The sequence below is a fragment of the Ambystoma mexicanum genome, chromosome 11 (assembly GCF_040938575.1).
Source record: "Ambystoma mexicanum isolate Mex_15411 chromosome 11, UKY_AmexF1_1, whole genome shotgun sequence".
NCBI classification, from domain to species: domain Eukaryota; kingdom Metazoa; phylum Chordata; class Amphibia; order Caudata; family Ambystomatidae; genus Ambystoma; species Ambystoma mexicanum.
In genome coordinates, this window is record NC_090934.1 from 1,213,959,728 (window position 1) to 1,213,980,450 (window position 20,723).

Below are 20,723 nucleotides of genomic sequence, written 5' to 3' on the forward strand. Positions count from 1 at the left end.
TCATGTGCAATGGAATGATGGAGGGGGTAGCTTCTCACTGATGGGTCATGGTGTGCACTCACGTCGTGTTGCATGTGCATCGTATATGCATGCAGCAGTATTGGACTGCATTCATTGATGTCTTGCGCGAGACTTGGTGAAAGGGGTTGTTGGCTGTATTTGGTAGCATACTCGTCACTCTGCACGGATCCCTAACATGGTGACTTGCAGCAATCCTATGGGGGTGCAGGACCAGTGACACGCTGTAGGATCCCTGTTAGACTCACTTCTATGCACTCCCAGGGATGACTGTCCTGTGTGTTGAGATGCAGGAGTCAGCGACATTGCACTGCATGGTGCAGGATGCCGCTACGGTGTGTAAGGTCTGCCAATGAGTGGTGCATGTGTTGTGGTATCTGGCCAGGTTTCCTGTTAGTCATGTAGTGTTAGGTGTCGGCTCAAATTCATCACTGTGTGGTTATGTGGTCATGTGCCGTGTCACTTGCCTTGGGGCACAGTGTGCTGTGAGGTGAACATCGTGCACTGGCGTGGACTTTCCCACCCAGGTGGAGTATGCATCACCCCCCCCTTTACCACCCAGGTGGAATATGCACCCCCCCTTTACCACCCAGGTGGAGTATGCATCCCCCCCTTTACCACCCAGGTGGAGTATGCACCCCCCCTTTCCCACCCAGGTGGAGTATGGATCCCCCCCCTTTCCCACCCAGGTGGAGTATGCACCCCCCCCTTTACCACCCAGGTGAAGTATGCATCCCCCCCTTTCCCACCCAGGTGGAGTATGCATCCCCCCCCTTTACCACCCAGGTGGAGTATGCAGGCAACCTACTCACAGCCCCAATGCACTGCCATGGCCCATTCAAGTTACTCACCAAGCAGCCAGGCACGTCGTCCAGCATGTCGTTCCATGTAGCGTGGTAGTGTTGAGTTTCGCAGGACCGAGGAGTCATGAGTTGATCCGGGGTATCGGGCATTGCAATGTGTGATGGCTTTACTGGCATTACACACCATCTGGACGTTGATGGAGTGGTATTGCTTGCGGTTGCGATACGGCACCTCCATGGCATGCGGGACCACCGATTCAACGTGGGTGCAGTCGAGGGCACCTATGCAATTTGGCATGCCTGCCAGTGCATGGAAGGCAACTTTGGTGTCATATATCTCCTGGGGAGTCTGGGGTAGGGATATGTAGTCCCTTGTGTGGGTGAGGAGGGCATCCAGCACTTGGTTGAGTATCCGGGAAAATATGGGCTGTGAAATGCCATGAATGTGCCCCACTGTAAGCTGGTAGGTGCCTGTGGCAAGGAAGTGGAGCACAGACACTACCTTCAGTAGAGGGGGGATGGCAGTGCTGATTTCTATGCGGCTCACTATATTGTCATGTATCAGGTCCACTATGGTGGTAATGGTGTCCCAGTCAAGCCGGTACAGGGTGTGGATCTGCTCTGGTGTGAGGTTGAAGGGGGTGGCTCTGATGCGGGGGATTGGAGGCTGCCGGCGTGGTAATGGTGGCTGCACCGGTAGGGCATGCTGGGCCTGTCTCACCCTCCTTCTCCTCCTGTGTATCCTCTGTGGTGGGGGCTGTGGTTGTTGTTGTTGTTGCTGTTGTTGTAGTTGCTGCCCTGCAAGCAGGGCCTCCAGCTCCAGGAATGCTGCTACAATTGGTATCATCTTGGTGTGGCAGGGGGTGTGGTGTGTGGGTGTGCTCCTTTTGTGCTGTGCCAGACTCTATTGCCTCCACCTGTGCTGATTGAGTGCACCTGTTCCTCTTGGAAACACTGCTCAGGGTTCTTTACACCTTCTCGGCGATGCCGGTATTTACTCCATGGCGGTAAAGTACTTTGCGGTCTTCTGGAGGCCGTTTTTTCCATGTCCGCTTTACTTGGGATCAGCTCCGGTTTACGCCATGCCGCTAATTCTGGCATGGTGTGTCGGGCGCGCGCAACTAAACCGCTATTTACGGCCTCGTACTTTACGGCGCCGTAAATAACGGTCTGGTGAGTCAGAATGGGCCGTAACGGGAAACGATGCCGGTAGTCTTTTACCGGCATCGTTTTTCCCTTACCACCCAACTCGGAATGACCCCCAATGCAAATCTAAATTGCCGTTTCTGTGAGCAAGCAACAGAGACTCTCAAACACCTAATCCTGTTTTGTCCTAAGCTTAGATTCGGCTCTGTCTTTGAGGCGCGACAAACTTTTTCCACCGATGATTGGTGGAAGTCAATGTTTGACGGGTCAGAGCGAAAACTCACATTTGGGCTAGTAAAATTTTTGAAAGACCTGAAAATTCGTCTAGCCGAATTGAACCGTCCTTCTTAAAAAAATACAAAAGTGGTCTAAAGTACTGTGTTACCCTTGACGTGACACTTACTGTATTTGTCTGAAACCACGACACCTGTTGTTGTCACTTAGAGGACTTGCACGGGTGTTTTCGCTCTATCGTATTTCTGTTGTAATTCTGTCTTTTGTATTTTTCTGTTTCTTTTTTTTTAAAGGTTTTTCGGAACCAAAAAAAAACATTAAAAATAGAAAAGAAGAGGTTTATCGAGGGGAGGTGGGGAGCGGGCATTGAGGTAGGGCACTGTCCACTCAGAGACGGTTCCTTCAAGGGATTGCCCAGGTTGTGATGTGCAGCATTGCTTGGATTCAGAGTTTATTAATATACTGTATTGTGACCACCAGGGTGAAAAGTGGGAGAGTGAGAGACTTTCCATGACTGGGCAATTGATTGACTCTAAGTCGGGAGTCTGCTGAGCTGTGCAGATGCCCAAACGGGCTAATAGTGGAGTGCTGTATGAGGGCCGGCTGCTCAACTGTGTTCGAACTGTGCAAGTCAAATTCAAGATGGCAGACAAGCCTTTTGAAGGCTCGCTCCATTAAACACTGCAGCCTTGCAGGCCTTTGACTTTCACCCCTGTACCCAAACCAGCCCTTCAAGTAAACCAGCCACCTGATTACCTCTCACAGTGGCACCTGATATGGAGGTATGCGTTCCAGGAAGAGGAGCAGAGGCCCTGTCAAAGCTGCACGCTTCTTTCGTGGGTAGTTGGTATTTAAAGTTGGTGAGAGGGGCACCATGGTCCGGAAAAGGAGCTGGTGGAGCTCAGAAGCCTGTAGGTGGAAGGAGGTGGGTGGCAAGAGGGAAGAAATCGTATCAGGAGGAAACATGGGGGAGGCAGGAGTAGTGAGGAAGTTGGTTAAGGTGGTGAGAAAGATGTTGGCAGGAGTGGGGAGGATGACATTGGTCAAGTAAGTGAGAAGGATGTTGACACAAACTGGGAGAAGTTCAGTCCAAGCCCTGAGAAAGAGCTTTGGAAAAGGACTCAAAGCCAGGGTGGCTAAAAGAGTACCAGGGAGGAAGTAGGAGAGAACCACTAAGGAGGAGAGGAAGTGAAAAGACATGGTGGGAGATCGAAAAGTGTATTGTGGAGGAGGTACCAGAGAAGTAGAGGAGAGAGCCATAAAGCTTGGCTATAGAAGTCAGTAGGTATGGAACTAGGATCATGGGGAGTATGCAGATAGACGAGCAAAGTCAGAGAGGCTTCTTTAGCAGCAGAACAGGCGTCCATTGGTGAGGAGGTATCAGAGGATGGAGGTTTTGGCGAGCAACGGTTTCCCACCAGGACAGGAAGGAAGAGACACAGTCTAGCGCTGGATGGGTCATTCATTTTGTGGTGTTGCCAGTCGTTTCTGGGTCCCAGTAAGTCTCCCGTAAAGAGACTAGTATGTGGGTTTAATGCGAACCTGGAGGTCTCTGTGACAGAACCGGTAACAACAAGGATGAGAACCAGATGACCAAGAATGGAAGGACCGAGGAAACAAGAAAGAGGTACCCGGACACAAACCCCGGAACTGTGAGTGACTGAGGAAAAATGGCCATCTGCGCGAAGGGAAAGCAGATTGAGTTTTATTGGAGTAAAGACGTTCTGAATACACAGAGAAGCTATCCTGTCATTGTGTTCAGACACTGCTTTAAGTTGGATGTTGTTGCGTATTTTTCCCAACCCTGTAAATAACTTCAATAAACCCTACTCTAACCAAACCTCTTGATACCCACCTATTGTTGATCCTACTCAGCTTTGTGACAGTCTGCAACTCCCATCAGCCGTAGGCAGCATAGCCGTTAATGAGGGGTCCTGGGAGTTGTAGTCCAAAACATGGTTTAAGCAAACCACATTTTCTCTCTGGAATGCAGTTCTGTTGTACACACATGTATCTTTTTAAAATGTTTACATATTCAGTTGTCTGAGAGAATAATTTCCAATATAAAAAAAGTTCGGTCTGTGCCCCGGTAGTAATAAGCAATTTGCCACATAGGTCAATACATAAACATGCTCTAACAGAAGGTCTGAGCAGGAGACACTCGGCGGGTGAGGGCAGGCTACTAGCCACAGCAGGGCCCTGGCATATGCCCCATTACCTTGCTTGGGACTGGCAGAGGAATCACTGATGTTGGCAAGATGGCCAACCCACCACCAAATGAATGGCACCCCTTGACTGTTCTTGGACTCTGATGATTAGCAGGGAAGGAAAGCAACTCTTTTCTGCTACCACTTCAACAGGAGACGACGGTGACCTGGGGCAATCACAATGTTTTGTGTTGGCCATCTCTTTTGGTGTGCTTCAATACAATTTGCACAATCCCACGGGCTCTATGGTGGGGTTTGTGGCCGATACAAGCGCATTTTTGAAATGTAACAGTAGAGTTGTGGTCTGTAGATCACTGAATTTTCTGTTAATGATTATTTATCATTTATATAGAGCACATCATCATCTGATTATCTCTTGTGACCGATAACAGGCTTTGTGATAACTCTATTGACTGGTACCTTGGAAGGATGCAGGGCGCAGGCAGCCCTTCTAAGGTGTAAAGGTTGCACAAACATACCTGAGCCCATAGCTTTGCTTGCTCAGCTATTTTACATACAAATTCCAGAATTGGAGCTGGGGCTTCTTAATTTCCCATAACAGAACACATGGCGAGGTTTGCTCTTTTGAAAATTGACAGGCGTCTGTATGATCCTGGATGGTTGCAGACACCGGAACACGGATTTGCAAATTCATTATAGAGTTGGCTAAAATGGAAAACAGACTTGTGTCACCCGTTTGATCCATCTGCCCTTGCCAATCCTTAATGCTCTTGTCAATCCAGACAACTAAGGGCATTGGTTTTAGCAGAGGACGTGTGGCAAAGGAGCAAGTTAGGCATTACGCTGGACTCCAGCTGGGATTCATGCTGCTCACAGAGAGAAATACACTCAGAAGATTGTATGTTTTGCTTAATATGTAGCAAAGGTGGTCCTTTTAGGACCAATTCAAAGTGCCGAGTGACAGGGTCCCAAGGAGGTGCATTATTTTCAAATTGTTGTCAAAGAGATGCATGAGACCACTAACAGAGATGCAGCTCAAATATTAGATCTCACAGGCCACACGCAACCATTTAAATGGCCATAGAACACATATCGGCTCCCCACAAATTGGTTTTGTTTTTCCATAGAGAATGTAAAAAAAAAATCAAGATTTAAGGCTGGGGTCTGCAACCTGTGCTTCCCCCGATATTCTGAACTGTGGCTCCCATGATTCCTCTCCATTAACCACGCTGGCAAGGACTGATGGTCGTTGAAGTCCAATGTTAAGGTTATTGCAAACATTCAGTCTATAGAAAGTCCATTAAACCTTCACTCCACTACATCAGTCCTTCACAAGACCCGCTTTACTCTAGTATTAATGAAGCGTGCAGGGAGATTCAGCAGACGAGCCATGTCACACTGTCCATCTTGAACTGCTCATGATAATGGCGGGATAAGTATTCAAGCAGTGTCGCCAAGCTTCATTGAGCCCGATGTGAGATGTCTGCCAACAGCTCTGTGGGTGCTGACTTGAGGGCCAGATTCTAAGTGCTGATGCCTAAGTTCTCTGAGTAGTACAGTTTATCAATTTTCGATTTGTAGCAATATATCATTCGTACATATTTGCATATTCATGAGGTAGTGATAGTCTGATCATTCTAATTGCAAATGCTGAGACAAGGTAAACGTGAGTTAAATTATTGTTTGCTGAGCCAAAAAGTGGTGGGGCTTCTTATTTGCACTTCTGACGTGAATGATTCCTCAAGAAAAACTGGCGAGCAAAGTGGAAATTTGCAAGGCGTTTTCAAGATCCCTAAAAGTTTAATTTCATTTGTTTCGAGGCGAAGTCACCAGAGTCCTGAGTACAGTTGGCTGCCTGTAAGGAAGAATGGAAGTTGTGCCTCATGCATGGCGTTCAGTCATTCCCACGGCACAGCAGAATTAGGAACACTGCCCACTGGGCATGCCCAAACCCCATGTTTAGTGGTCACTGTACCCTGCCGTAAACACGACCTTGGCAGAGTGCACCTACAAACTATGCCTCAGGCAGAGTGCAAGCAGTAACAGAACCCAACATGCTTGGCATTTGGCCATGCCCAGAGGGCATAGTGGCCTTCAGTTGTGCTGCACCACATCACCACAGAAGTAGTCGCAGAGCATTGAGTTTTGTACTTGGAGTGGTGTACTGAGCCCCCGCTAGGTTTATCCAGAACTTGGTTTGCTGGAGGAGAAAAGAAATGAGTGAGGAGAAGATGGGGAAGCGGGAACGCGATGGCAAATACACCGGGAGGCAGGGATGCAGAGGGGAAGACTGTTTTGTGATAGCATGAGTGCATCTCAGTCCTGTTAGGTGCCCCGTAGTTCTCTAAAGGGTGTCTTGAAGTGTCGTGGTAACTGACTTGTGTTTGCAAGGCAGAGTTAGGGAATTGTAAGTTAGTATGCACTGCAATACTGTATGCATCATACATCTATAGCGTTGTTCACCATGTTGGCTTACAGGGTTTTCAGGCAATACCTAGCAAATATTGCACAGATGCATTTGAGCCTACGATTTGATGTCGGGTATATAGTATACTTGCAATTGGACCCTTCTCTCTAATGTTGTGACTTATCTCATTTTTCAAATTCCATGTGCCATTTTCAATGGGATGCCTGTTTCATTTGGATTTCTGTTGGTTTAAAGATAGGAACATGAGAAAGAAAAGGTGTTTTGAGCAAATCTCTAGCTCCTGCAAATGGGGAAGTTGTGATAGTTCGATAGAAACGTGTGGGGAGTCTGTCTTGTCCAAGTGCCTGACCAGCAGGCATTCAGGCCAGCGTAGCATGGCTTATGCTGGGGTATGTTAGAGCGGAAAGCAGGGACATGATGACATGTTATCTTGTCAGCTAATAGGTTTTTATTCGCTTTTCAGACTCGTTTTCTGCAGGGACATTATGAGCGGGGGAACGAACCTCGGGGCAGATAACACTGCTGGATGAATTTCCTGGTAGGGTACTTCATTTCCGGATTGTCCACGCTTGCTTGAGGCTTTGGAATTCTGATCTCCAAGGAATGGGAATGTGCGAGGGTGCAATTTCTGGGATTTTCAGCAAAACATATTGCTAGATGTCCTGCTGTGGCTACTGTGCCTGTGGTGTGGGCCACCCAAAGCCATGTGACCAATGTAAATAGGTGGTTGAATGTCTTCCCCTTGACTCAATCTCTCTCCTTGCTCCTGTCTTCATTACTTTAATATTCCTCCCTTACACTCTCCTATGCGCATCGCTACTGTGTGACTAAATCACCCTAGCCTCTCTTTGCTTCACTCATCCCTCGCTTCCTCCTTTCGTTACTTCTGGTCTCATGTCCTGCGCTGTACTCTTTCCTGCTTACCCTTAGCAGCTAGCTGTCCCCCTTTTCCACCACCCCATACTCTTTCAGGAAAGTTACATGTTCCTCACTAACTGTTTGCTATTCCCTGCTACAGTAAGTGGTATGCTGCTTATGAATGCTATTTTGGTGTAAGGAATGTCCCTCCCCCCATCGCTGGAACCATCTGATGGAGGCCGGTAGCAAGATTTGTCACTCCCAAAGGTAGGTTCCCACTGAATAAATGGCCAAAATAAAATAATAACTTAAATAATACAATGCTGTCCTCACTCTCGCCTCCCTTTCGTTACTACTTCCTTCCCTTGTATGTTCTGTCTCTCTTACCCCTTCGCTCACAGTATATTTTTCTTCATGCCTAACTCCCCCCCTCATTCCTTTTGCTGCTCTCTTGCTCCCCCCTTTGGCCTTTGATTGCCACCCTTGCAGCCTCCTTCAGTAGTTAGCTGTAGGGTTGTAGCAAATTTCAGGTTTACGACCTAAGGATTCAGACAAATTACGGCTGAAAAATGTGTTCGACTCCGGCCTATAAGGTTCCGGCTATTCAGCTCTATCTGAATACTTTGTCGTCTCATTTTAATGCAATGTAACAACACACAGAGGCAAATATTGAGATCAGATTGCAAAAGGAAATGACATATTAAACATTGTCTGACAGCATTCCTGATTAAATATAAGGCTGAGGTGCTTATATTTGTGCAGTGCCGAGGAGGAGTGGTGAGGATGAGGGAGGCGAGAGCAGGATTTCTTCCATAGGAAATGCTTAGGGAGAAACTTGAATTCACAACAGGTAGTGGAGACAGGCAGAGGAGCATTCTTACACCTACGAGGCATGTCAGAAGTCCATCATGTTGGGAAATCTCTCCAGTTTCCTTGTGGACCAGTCTGCTAGAGGAAGTAGAGAGAGATAGGTGGATCGACTCTATGGGACATGGTCGATGAGCTGTCATCTGCTGGTGAAATAGGTAGGAGGGGAGGATGTTTGGACATCAGAAGACTTCCCAACATGTAGGCTGACTCTTCTAGGTCAAAGAGCTGGTGACAAGTCAATTACATGACAAGGGATGCAAGATGTTGCAGACATATGCTAATCCAAATTGGCCTCTTGGGACAACTTGCTTATTGGGAAATCTCTTGAATACCATTTTAGACCAATCCACATCGAGAGGAAGGATGTGAGGGAGGGTAGAGAGTGATAGAGGGTACTTTATCCGGTGGACTTTGTAGATGGAGGGTGGAAGAATGAGAGACATGGGAAAAGGGTTTTCTTAGAACTTGTATGATTTGGGCATATCCAGTCACGTGTGATTATCCGTTCTACAACCCAATCTGCTTCTCTAGAAGAGTTCTCTCCCTTGTTTGAATGTGACAGGGATTCACTCCTTTAAAACCGTAGGGTGTTGGACCCCACACTTTTCCTGTATACCCTCAACTTGTGCCCTGCTTGAGTGGACGGCAACCATTCATGCATTTCTGTGTGAGCTGCAACGAAGGCCTGCCTCAGCCACCTTGCAACTTCCAAGAGATTGCAATGTGTGTGTTTTGCAGTCGCATTTGCATATTGCAATATCTATTTTGGTAATTGCAACGTAGCACTTTCAATTTGTGAAGCTTGACAGTTTGAGTAGCTATGGTTATGAATACGCAACATCCTTCCATACATATGGTGAATGCTTTTGTATGTATCTGTTATTATCTGGATTGTGTGTGTTAAATAAGGATGAGATTAAAATAAAGAAATAAATGAAACACTTGATCACATATTTAAAATAGTACTTTCATTTTGTAAAGCATTTTTTTAAGCATAGAGCATTCTTTATTTTTTGTAAAAGCTATTTGGGTTCATATTCAGCTTTGGCGAATACTTGACAAACTATTCAGTATTCAACCTAATGCTAAATATGCTCTTTGCTACACCTCTAGATCCACTATCTCAACCCCTAGTTTGCTCTCTTCTATTCTCTTTTCTTCCTCTTCCATTTCACCTTCATTTTCTCCCTCCTTCAAACCTCCTCTCCCTTCATACCACCTTTGCTCTCAACTGTTTTTGCTGTGTCCTGCCGTATTGCTCAGGTTCTTCTCTCCTTTTTTTTATTTCTCTCCTCACCACACACGTCCCCACCCCCTCCACAAAACTCCTTTTCCTGCTACAACACCAACACTCCTCCTTGCGCACCCACGTTCCTCAGTTCCCTCTGCTTATACTTTCGTTTCCTGCCCACACGAGCTACATTTTCCTCCCTGCGTGCCTCCTTTTCATACACATGTACCTTCCTTTCCTCCCCACGTGCCACCTTTCCCTCCTCCATGCCTTCTTTTTCTCCCCACATGCCTCCTTTCCTCCCAAGCTGCTCCTTCTCCCACCACACTGCTTGTTCTCCTCCCTCCATGCTTCTTTTTCCTGCCCACACATGCTTCCCTTTCGTCCTCACATGCCTCCTTTTCCTCCTCAGGCTTCTCCTTCCGACACTCCTCCTTCTCCTCCTCACGTCTCTTCCTTTTCTCCCCACGTGCCTTCTTTTCCTACCCATGCACCTCATTTTTCTCCCCACGTGGCTCCTTTTCCTCACCACACTCCTCCTTCTCCTCCTCGCGTGCCTCCTTTTGCCGCCCACGTGCCTCCTTTCCTCCCCACACGCCTACATTTTCACAGCACTCTTTTTTATTCCCTGTGTACTCTTCCTTCTCCTCCCTACATTCCTCCTTCTCCTCCCTCCATCCTTCTTTTTCCTGCCCAAACGTGCTTCCTTTTCTTCCCCACAAGCCTCCTTTTCCTCCCCCAAACTTCTCCTTCCCAAACTCCTCCTTCTCCTACTCCCATGCCTTCTTTTTGTACCCACATGCCTTCTTTTCCTCCCCACGTGCCTCCTTTCCTCCCACATGCCTTCTTTTCCTCCTCACAGTCCTCCTTCTCCAACTCACGTGCCTCCTTTTCCTACCTATGCACCTCCTTTCCTCCCAACCTGCCTCCTTTCCTCCCCATGTGTCTCCGTTTCCCAGCGCTCTTCCTTCTCCTCCCTGCACTCTTCCTTCTCCTCCCCACATTCCTCCTTCTCCTCCCTCCATGCTTCCTTTTCCTGCCCACACGTGCTTCCTTCTCTTCCACACATGCCTCCTTTTCCTGCCCCAGGTATCTCCTGCTCCGCCCCACACACCCCCTTCTCCTCCTAGTGTGCCTTCTTACGCCCAACGTGCCTTTTTTTCCTCCCCACGCAACTCCTTTCCTCCACTCATGCCTCATTTTCGTGCCCAGGCTTCTCAATCTCCACCCACACTCCTCCTTCTCCTCTTTGTGTGCCTTCTTTCGCCCCACGTGCCTCCTTTTCCTCCCTACGTCCTTCCTTTCCTCTCCATGCGCCCTCTCTTCCCAGCGCTCTTCCTTCTTCTCCCTGCACTCTTAATTGTCTGCAGCACATTCCTTCCCTCTCCATACTCCTTCTCTCCCACTCGTCACCTTTTTGCCTTCTCCTATTTCAGTCTCTTCTCCCTTTTCCCCGTGCCTCTTCCTCCTCTCTGTCGTTTTTCCAGTCTTCCCTTGCAGGCTGCAGCCCTTCTGCCCACCCCTGATTTCCTCTCTCTTTCCCGCCCTGGGCCTGTTCCTGACAACCCTTTGCCCTGGTTCCATCTCTCGCGTCCATCCTCCTCTCCCCCCCACTCCTCATTAATGCAGCCCGGCTCGGATGTAAGCTGCCTTGCTTGTGTATGCGGCTCATCTTCGCGCTCAGCTCTCGTTAGTGGGACCTGTTCCCCTCTTAGCATCTGAGCAGACTTCTAACTAAGCCTTTAGCATAAGCTGTGTCCCGGGGGCAGATCTCGGGGGGCGCCGAGCCAGGGTTACATGCCATGAAGGCCACGCGATCTCACCAGGTAATATGTGAACTTGGGAAACTGGCTGGCGTGAAGCCGATTCTCCGGTCTCTCTGCCCCGAGGAAATACTGTATTGCACCAAACATTAAGCTACATTATTCTTGCACAGCTCCTGCTGAAGCCTCATTAGTATTGCAGTCTAGGGCAGTGTCAATTCTACCCTCTCGCGCGTGCATCCCTTTTGGGCTGCTGGAGATCTCTATTGCAAGCTCAAGAAAGTTCCAGAAGGTGCTCTGCAAAGTGCTGTAAAATCCAAGGATAGAAATGCTGAGTAATGTGTAACCAGTCGGTAAATTGCTGTGAGGTATGATGGTCAGGGACGTCATTTGGGTGTCGGCATTGGTCGCAGTTGCGACCCCTGGTTCACAGTTTGCAACCCCTGGGGACTCCCCTGCAACCCCAATTATATAAAACAATTTACAAAATAGTGTTTTTTTTAAAAAAACAGAAGCTCCTGGTGTAGCGGGGGCCCCCACAGCCCCTGTGTTGCGGTGGCCCCTGCCTCACCAGGTCTGGAGGGGTCCTTGGCCCAGTCCTCACCCATCAGGGTGAAGGCTGGGTCGGGGAGGCACTCCGTAGAGGTTGGTGTTGGAGCTGACCGTGACATGTGGAAGCGCCTGGTGACCGATTCCGTTGCTGACAGTGCGCAGTACAAATACCTTTAACATCAACATACCACATGGCACGTTCAGCTACAACCCCTTCTCCCTCTGCTTCCTTGCAGCTCACATACAGGAACCAGGAAGCTCTCACTGCTTCCCGGTTCCTGTTTGTGAGCAGCACGGAGGAGCCAATGGTGGCCTGGAAGGACAGACTGAAGCTGTAAGAAAAAGGGAAGAAGGCTTCAAAGAAATACATATTATGTGTATTTTGCATGTGTGAAGTGTGTGTCAAATGTATGTATGTGAATGGTGGGTGAATGAGAAGTAATGTGATGTGATGTGCTGTTTGGAATGTTCTGGGTGTGTGTGTCTGTGCAGAGAATGGAATGAGTGGATGTAGGAGAAGGTGTGAGTGACTGATGGGTGAAGGAGCATGAATGCGATGGTGTGTTTTTTAATGTTCTGGGTGGGTGACTGTGTGCCTGTGTAGAGAATGCACTGAGTGGATGTAAGAGAAGGTGTCAGTGAGTGATAGGTGGCTGAATGAGTATGAATGTGGTAGTGTGTGTTTGAATGTTGTGGGTGGGTGGGTTTTGGGTGCTTGTGTGGTGAATGCAGTGTGGATGAATGTGAGAGGGGATGTATGGGTGAGGGACCTGTGGGTGAAAGGGAATGCATGTGTGCATGTGTGTGTAAGGCTCTGGCAGGCTGTGGATCACTCGAGCATTTTTGACATATCCTTCATTGACTTTGAATGTTTTACTGGTATTTACGGGCAAAGCCAAGTTCATGTGTGTCATTACCTGGCTAAATTAGCATTTTGTTTCAGTCAATCTAGCCATTGCTTACTGTGGCACGACATGTATTACTCAGCATCTTTAAACAAACAAGCATGATAAGTAGTGTTACCTCGCTAGACTGATGTTTTGGTCTAGTGGACTGTATATTTTTTAACTGTAGCATGACTTTTTATTAACTGAGCATCTACGATGAATCAAGCATGCTAAGTGTTCTTATGGGTCTAGACTGGCTTACATCGGAACCAGTTTGGACAGGTTTTCATATTGTGATATTTTGCTTTTAATGGCCAGACCATATATTGGCAGAGCCAGTTTTTTCCCCAGTGCCAGTAATGATTCTATAAAAAAAACATTATAAAGCGAACATGAGTATGGTCTTATATGGGAATACTAGCATATGTTAGTGAAAATGTATGGACACAGCCAGCATGAAAATTTTTTTTATACTGGCATATATTGCAGGGACCAGCATAATAATGCATTGGGAAATGCCCTGTGCACTTTTGGTGACTTGCGTCTATTGTACTTTTTTCATGTTTTACCCTCTCCCTCAAGGCTACAGAGAGGGAGCGTGGGCATTCCTTTCTGGGCTACTCATGAGGAGTTTCAATGAACTCCTCAGTCCCGCAACCTTGCCCTTTCATATTCAGACAACAATGTTAACAGTTGAGCAGAGTAAGCAGAATTCACAAGAATTGCAAGCTGCAAAGCAGTTTTAGACAGAAAGCAATGAGCAATGGTTAACAAGCAAAATGGCGATTCTTGCTACGTTTAAAATGGCCGCTTGTTCGTCAAGCATAGCAGTCTGTATTTCTATAATTCTGTGCATAAGACGGTTGGCCTTCGGACATCAAGATACGTCTGTCATTCAAATGAAGGGTATTCACTTTTCCAGATTGACAAACCGATTGTTGGTGTTTTACCCAAATTGTTGGCCTTTTATCCACATTTTCATAGAAAGTGTGTTGTGGAATTCACCATGTTAACCCATTATTCAAAAAGTTTCTCAGGGCAGGGAGAAGAATCCCCCTGGACTCCCAAAACCCATTCCCGTTAATTCGGGTTCCCTCGCAATTCTCATTCGCAATCACATGCGTGTGGCAAATATTTGCACCCTCCACAAAAACAACTCGCAACCACAACTAGCGGGTGATATATTTGTGGACCAGGCACTCCCCCTTCTTTCTATGTTACATGAAACATTTAAGCTTTGATTGAAAAACATATTTACTTCTTTCACTTGCAGTAGTGCATGCCCTGCAGTGGAATAATCATCATGGACATTGTGCACACGTGGTAGTCTGCACTGCCCCGGGTTGTGGTATGCCCTGTGCTTTGTTATGGAGCTTGGGGGGGGCACGGCATGGCTCACAGGTGGGGGGGCAATTGTTGTGCTTCGCCATTGTCTGACAAAGGGGTAGTATGCGGTGCACGCCATGAAATCTGCCAGTAACAGTGGGTGTTTTCAATTTAAAATATCTGGGTGGTACCACGGATTTATGTGTGTAGCAATGGCATTACATTAAATAGTGGGGGCTTTTTTAAGTCCACTGGCATCCTGTATTACACTTAGATAATAAAAGCTACCGGGGCCTTTGGAAAACTGAAAACCTTTCCAAGGTATTATAGTCCAGCAGAGATAACATTATCAGGGGCACTCCCTTGTGTGCATGCAGACCAGTCTAATAGGCTTCTTCTATCGTAGTGGTAGCTGACTCATAGATACATTTATAACCAGGGAATGTTGTTGATAATAAATCCTGGTCAGTTATCACATTTTTAGGCTTGCTCGTGCAGCATTTTTGTCCTGGGTAAACAGCAGTGCACGCATCCCCAGGTCAGTGCTTTTTTGGCCTGTTTAACACAGCAAAGCCACAGATAACAAGTACTCCTGTGTCCATTTATCTACAGATTTTTCATACACTAGCTGTAGCCTATGTAAAATATTTCGTGTCACCCTATTACAACTACTGCATTATGTATGTTTTACATATAGACCCCACATCGAATCTGGAAAATTACATTCCCCAAATGTGTGATTGTGGACAAATCACGCCTCCCTCTATGTCTCAGTTTTTATATCTGGCTGAAATGAGACCCCCTGGAAACACTGGTGCTAGATGCATCTTAGAAAGGTTAGTTGCCATCACTTCCCATGATGTCACTTGTGGGCGGGGTCAAATGATATCACTTCCTATGATGTTATCAGCGGTCAAGGGTCATGTGATGTCACTTCTGCTACCCGTGGCATTTTGGTGAAATGACGTCCCCGATGACGTTGGAGGCAGGAGTGCAATGGAACCAACATTTCGGGGGGGCTAACTGTGATGGGCAGGGCCACGTCAGAAACTGGGCGGTGCAAACCTAGAGCCCCCCTCTGTTCTACCCCAAGGGCTGTCCGGAGGGGCACCCATATATCTCCCTTTCTGCACCCATCCCTCTCCTACCGACCACCACACCTCCCTACTTCCCAAACTCTACCCGCCAGCATCAGCTCCTCGGTCCACCATTACACATAAACGCACATATATATATACACACAGATACACAAATACACATTCACTCAGTCATTTAAACATCGCATTGACCATACACTCGCTCATTTACATGCGCACCAGCCCCCATACACCATACACTCTCCTTGCACACATGCATACGTGCATAGTGAGCTAACATGTAACGCCCTTTAACACTGCTATTTTCAGAGAAGGCATCCATCGCCTTTCTGTATAAAAAAAGCAAGTGCGCATATCAGTCCCCTTCCCTCGGATGAGAAAGAACACATACCATTGTTATTTGTTCGCATGCATCCTCGGGGAGGGGGCTGATGTGTGCCTTTTGTTTTTGTAAGGCAGTGCAGTGATGGAAGCATTTCCTGACACTAGCAGCTTTAAAGTTTTGCTTTGTTTGTGCAAATAAATGTTTCTGCACAGACATAGTAACACTTTAAATCCGCTGATTTTAGAAAAAGCTTCTCTCCCCTCGCTAAGTGACAAAAATCCCTCCCCCTCAGCTCTCATTTCAGTGTGGGGGTTAGGGGGCTGAAGGCCAGGCAGCTCAATGTCATGTTCGCACCTGGGTGGAAGTGTGTGATAATTTGTAACTTTTCGTAAAGTGCTGCAATGTCTCAGGGTAGAAATGCTGTATTATGTGTGACCAGTCCTTAATTTCCTGCTAGGCCTGAGGGTAGAAATGCTGGGTACTGTGTACACTATTCAAAATTTGATGTGAGTTTTGATGGTAGAAGTACTGGATAATGTGTACATTTGAAGTGCTGAATGCTAATGTGTAACCAGTTCGTAAAGTACTATGATAGCTGAGGGTAGAAGTGCTAGATCATGTGTAAACTATCTGTACATTACTGTGAGGTATGAGTATAGTGGTGCTGGATAATGTGTGAGTAGTCCGTTAAGTCTTGCAAGGTCTAAGGGCAGACTTATTGGATAATGTATAACGTTTCCATAAAGTGTTGTGAGTTCTGAGGTTACAAGTGCTGTATAATGTGTAATTTTTCCCAATAGTGGTGCACGTTCTGGGAATATAAGCGCTGTATACTATGTAACCAGTCGGTAAATTGCTGTGGGTTCCGAGGGTAGACGTGCTGGGCAAGATGTAATGTGTGAGCTCTTTGAATTCAACTGTGTGGATTGAGGGTATGGTGCTATACAGAGGGGTGGAAGTGGAAAAAAGGAACTAGTGGTACTCAGGCAGCATCCAAAAAGCAGGGAGTGGGAAGGTAGGACAGATGTCCAGGAGGGTGGGGGTGACCAGGATCACAAAGTTTGGCTCACATAGTTCGATTTCAAGGTCTACATTAATAATGTCTAATAGAGTTACTAAAAAACAAATTGTATAATAACGCCACATGACAGCATGAAAATTCTGATAGCAACATGTTAAGCCAAAAGAATAGAATTGTGGCTTTAATGTTCACATCCTGAATGGTAAACTATACTTGATTACAGACATGTAAGAAAATAAGTTGTGCAATAAACAAAGCTAGAGATGCAAATTCGTTGTCACAGTGACTTAAAGCAAATACATTTTTTTGCATGTCAGGATAGTTGACATCCTGGATATAAACAAATCCTTAAAAATCCTTACACGGGCGCTCTGTGTTGCTCACTTTAACTAGCACAGGTCTGCAAAGTAACCGTGCTTTGTGAGCTCTCTGAGTTGTACATTATGCATTTGAATGCCTCTGCCACTGATAGAAATGTGTTTGCAATATGAGCATCTTCATGACCAGCAGAGCCATGTACAGGGGGGGAAGAGAGAGAGGGAGGGAGTGGTGTGTGTGTGTCTGTGTCTAGCTGAGACTTGGGAAACGGGGCCTGAGCCGATTCTAGATTGAGGATTGGGGATGGCTGGTGCTTTATATATTTGCAAAAAGAAGGCGAGGTTTAAAGGCAGAGCTGCAAAATGTCATTTCGTTCAATTAGTAGCTGCACAGTGTTATGATAGATTCTGCTGTATCATTTGGGGTCTCTGTAATGTTTGTCCTATGGATAGAGCTGTGAGCTTTCAAAGGTAGCTTGTGCTACACACTGTGTGATCTGGAGGGCGCCCAAAGTTCTAACTCGCCTTCTGCTTAAGGGTCTTCTTTTCTCAACTAATTGACCCACCACCGCCATTCACTAAACACACATCCCCGCCCCTGACGGCAGCCAGCGATCTAGTTGATATCCCACCAACATTAAGGAGCTGCGACTAAAGTCCCCTCTGAAGTCTTATTTCACTCCTTCACATCAGCGGGCAACACCACACAAGGCATGTTTAGTCTTGCAGATCCTGGGCTCCCCCTTCCAGGGAAAAAAAAGCCCGCAGGCTTTAAAATCAAACACATAGACGAATTTCAGCACACAGGACCAGAGAACCTACGACCTGCACTCATCAACAGCACAGGTTTCCACGTCTAGCTCTCCTGCTATTCCACTAACAACTCTCCCACTTCTGTAACAGAGTCTGGTGCATCGAAGCATGCAACAAATGGCAAAAGGGCAATATACAGTAGCATTTTATTATCAATCGTTCCTGTACAGTTCTGCGAGGCATTTGGATAAATAACTAGTAACTGCACTTTTGTATTGTTTTCATCTAGCAGCATTAAGTCTCTCTAACTGGGTCTTCTCTTTCTCTTTGTGTTTCCTGCAGGTGATGCCGAGGGGGACCACTGGAGGGTTGAGCATGCATAACCCAATCCTGGCCTGCTGGCAGCCTATATTACTGCTGGTGCTGGGATCGGTCCTCTCGGGCTCCGCCACGGGGTGCCCTCGCCAGTGTGAATGCTTCGCCCAGGATCGCTCTGTCCTCTGCCACCGCAAGAAGTTTGTGGGCATCCCCGAAGGGATTCCGACAGAGACCCGGCTCTTGGACCTGGGTAAGAACCGGATTAAGACTATCAACCAGGACGACTTTTCCAGCTACCCTCACTTGGAGGAACTGGACCTGAATGAAAACATTGTGAGCTCCATCGAGCCGGGGGCCTTCAACAATCTTTTCAACCTCAGAACTCTGCTTCTCCGGAACAATCGGCTAAAGCTGATCCCGCTGGGGGTCTTCACTGGTCTGAGCAATCTCACCAAATTGGACATCAGTGAGAATAAAATTGTGATCCTTTTGGATCACATGTTCCAGGACTTGTACAACCTCAAGTCCTTAGAGGTCGGGGACAATGACCTGGTCTACATATCCCACCGGGCCTTCAATGGCCTCAACAGTCTTGAGCAGTTGACCTTGGAAAAGTGCAACCTGACCTACATCCCCACAGAAGCCTTGTCTCACTTACACAACTTGATCATCCTGAGGCTTCGCCATCTGAATATTAATGCGATTAGGGACCATGCTTTCAAAAGGTTGTATCGTCTCAAGGTTCTGGAAATATCCAATTGGCCTTACCTGGACACTATGACTTCCAATTGCCTCTACGGACTTAACTTGACCTCCCTATCCATCACACATTGCAATCTGACCTCTGTTCCGTATGTGGCAATGAGGCATCTGGTGTACCTCAGGTTCCTCAATTTGTCCTATAACCCTATTCTCACTATTGAGGGCTCCATGTTGCATGACCTGCTCCGACTGCAGGAGATCCACATGGTTGGGGGACAACTCACCACTGTGGAGCCCTATGCCTTCCGGGGCCTCAACTATCTTCACATCCTCAATGTGTCCAGCAACCTCCTCACCACTTTAGAGGAGACTGCCTTCCATTCAGTGGGGAACCTGGAGACACTCATCTTGGACAACAACCCATTGGCCTGTGACTGCCGACTTTTCTGGGTGTTTCGACGCCGTTGGAGGTTAAACTTCATCAAGCAGCAGCCAACCTGTGCTACCCCAGAATTCGTCCAGGGAAAGGAATTCAAGGACTTCCCTGATGTGCTCCTGTCCAACTACTTCACCTGCCGCAAGGCAAAGATCCGTGACCGCAAGCCCCAGCAGATCCACGTGGATGAGGGTCACACAGTGCATTTTGTGTGCAGGGCGGATGGTGACCCTCCACCCACTATCACTTGGCAATCACCACGCAGACACATCCTCTCCAGCAAGACCAATGGGCGCCTCACTGTCTTCCCGGATGGCACTCTAGAGGTGAGATACGCCCAGATCCAGGATAATGGCACTTACCTGTGCATCGCTAGCAATGCCGGGGGCAACGACACTTCCCTAGCCCATCTGCATGTCCGCAGCTACTCCCCAGACTGGCCTCACCAACCCAACAAGACCTTTGCTTTTATCTCCAACCAGCCCAATGAGAGTGATGCCAACAGCACCCGTGCCACCGTGCCTTTCCCTTTCGACATCAAGACTCTGATCATTGCCACCACAATGGGATTCATCTCCTTCCTGGGGGTTGTCCTCTTCTGCCTGGTGCTCCTGTTCCTGTGGAGTCGGGGGAAAGGCAACACCAAGCACAACATAGAGATTGAGTATGTCCCCCGCAAATCAGATGCCGGCATCAGCTCTGCAGACGCTCCTCGGAAATTCAACATGAAAATGATCTAAATTGTGGGCAACCTAAAGACAAGGAGACATCAACGGTCTGCCTGAAAAGAAGGGAAGGGATGGACACAGAGTTACCTCCTCTTTATTTTTCTCCTTCCCATCTCCTCAGACCTTTAACTCAGCAGCCCCTCCTCCACTCTGTCTTTTTACTGGGACCCTCCAAAGACGCCCACAGCTGGCAACACTCGTCCTAAGGGTGGAATTCTGACAGACTACTTAGAGGGCAGCTAAGTAAGGGGGTGGGGGCTGCTCACCGCCAATCAGTGAGGGCTGTGTATGAACTGAGCTCTGCAACTTTACCAATTTCAATAATTGTGAATTTTTATGAAAAACTCTAAATAAAAACCACGTTGGGAAAAAAAAAATCCCATACAGTGAATGCCGATTTGCTGGCCTTGGCAGAGAGTACATTTGGGACGGCATATAACGTCTGAGTGCCTTGCTCAGTTGTGTGTTTCTACAAAGGTGTGAAGTGGTGCCTACGTTCCATATATTTCTTTATGCAAACTCCTCTTCCATTGCTACACTTACACCCTGAAGTGAGGTATAGAAATGATAACACACCATCTTCGGGAGAGCAAGAACATAGGCAGACTTTACTCCAAAAGAATTGTCCCCATCATTTGTGAAATATCAAAGGGCACACTTCACCTCCCAACCACTGTCTCCCTTACACAATGGGCGTGACTCTTCAAGTATTTGAGGTGCATTCTGGCAAAACCTCGCCCTA

The 20,723-nt window shown here is 47.3% G+C and overlaps 1 protein-coding gene across 6 annotated transcripts in view; it reads left to right on the forward strand.

Annotated features, from left to right (window-relative positions):
- Positions 1-20,372, forward strand: part of LINGO1 (leucine rich repeat and Ig domain containing 1) — a 6,683,609-nt gene extending 6,663,237 nt beyond the window's left edge. For 5 of the 6 annotated variants that reach the window (XM_069624566.1, XM_069624565.1, XM_069624568.1 and 2 more), the window contains one exon: positions 18,140-20,372. In XM_069624566.1, the coding sequence (XP_069480667.1) occupies positions 18,140-19,993 (1,854 nt within the window). In that variant the 3' untranslated portion in view covers positions 19,994-20,372. Of the gene's footprint in view, positions 1-7,260; positions 7,336-7,815; positions 7,923-18,139 lie in introns of all 6 variants that reach the window. The other variant, XM_069624570.1, reaches the window with a different exon arrangement.
- Positions 20,373-20,723: the final 351 nt, after the last annotated feature.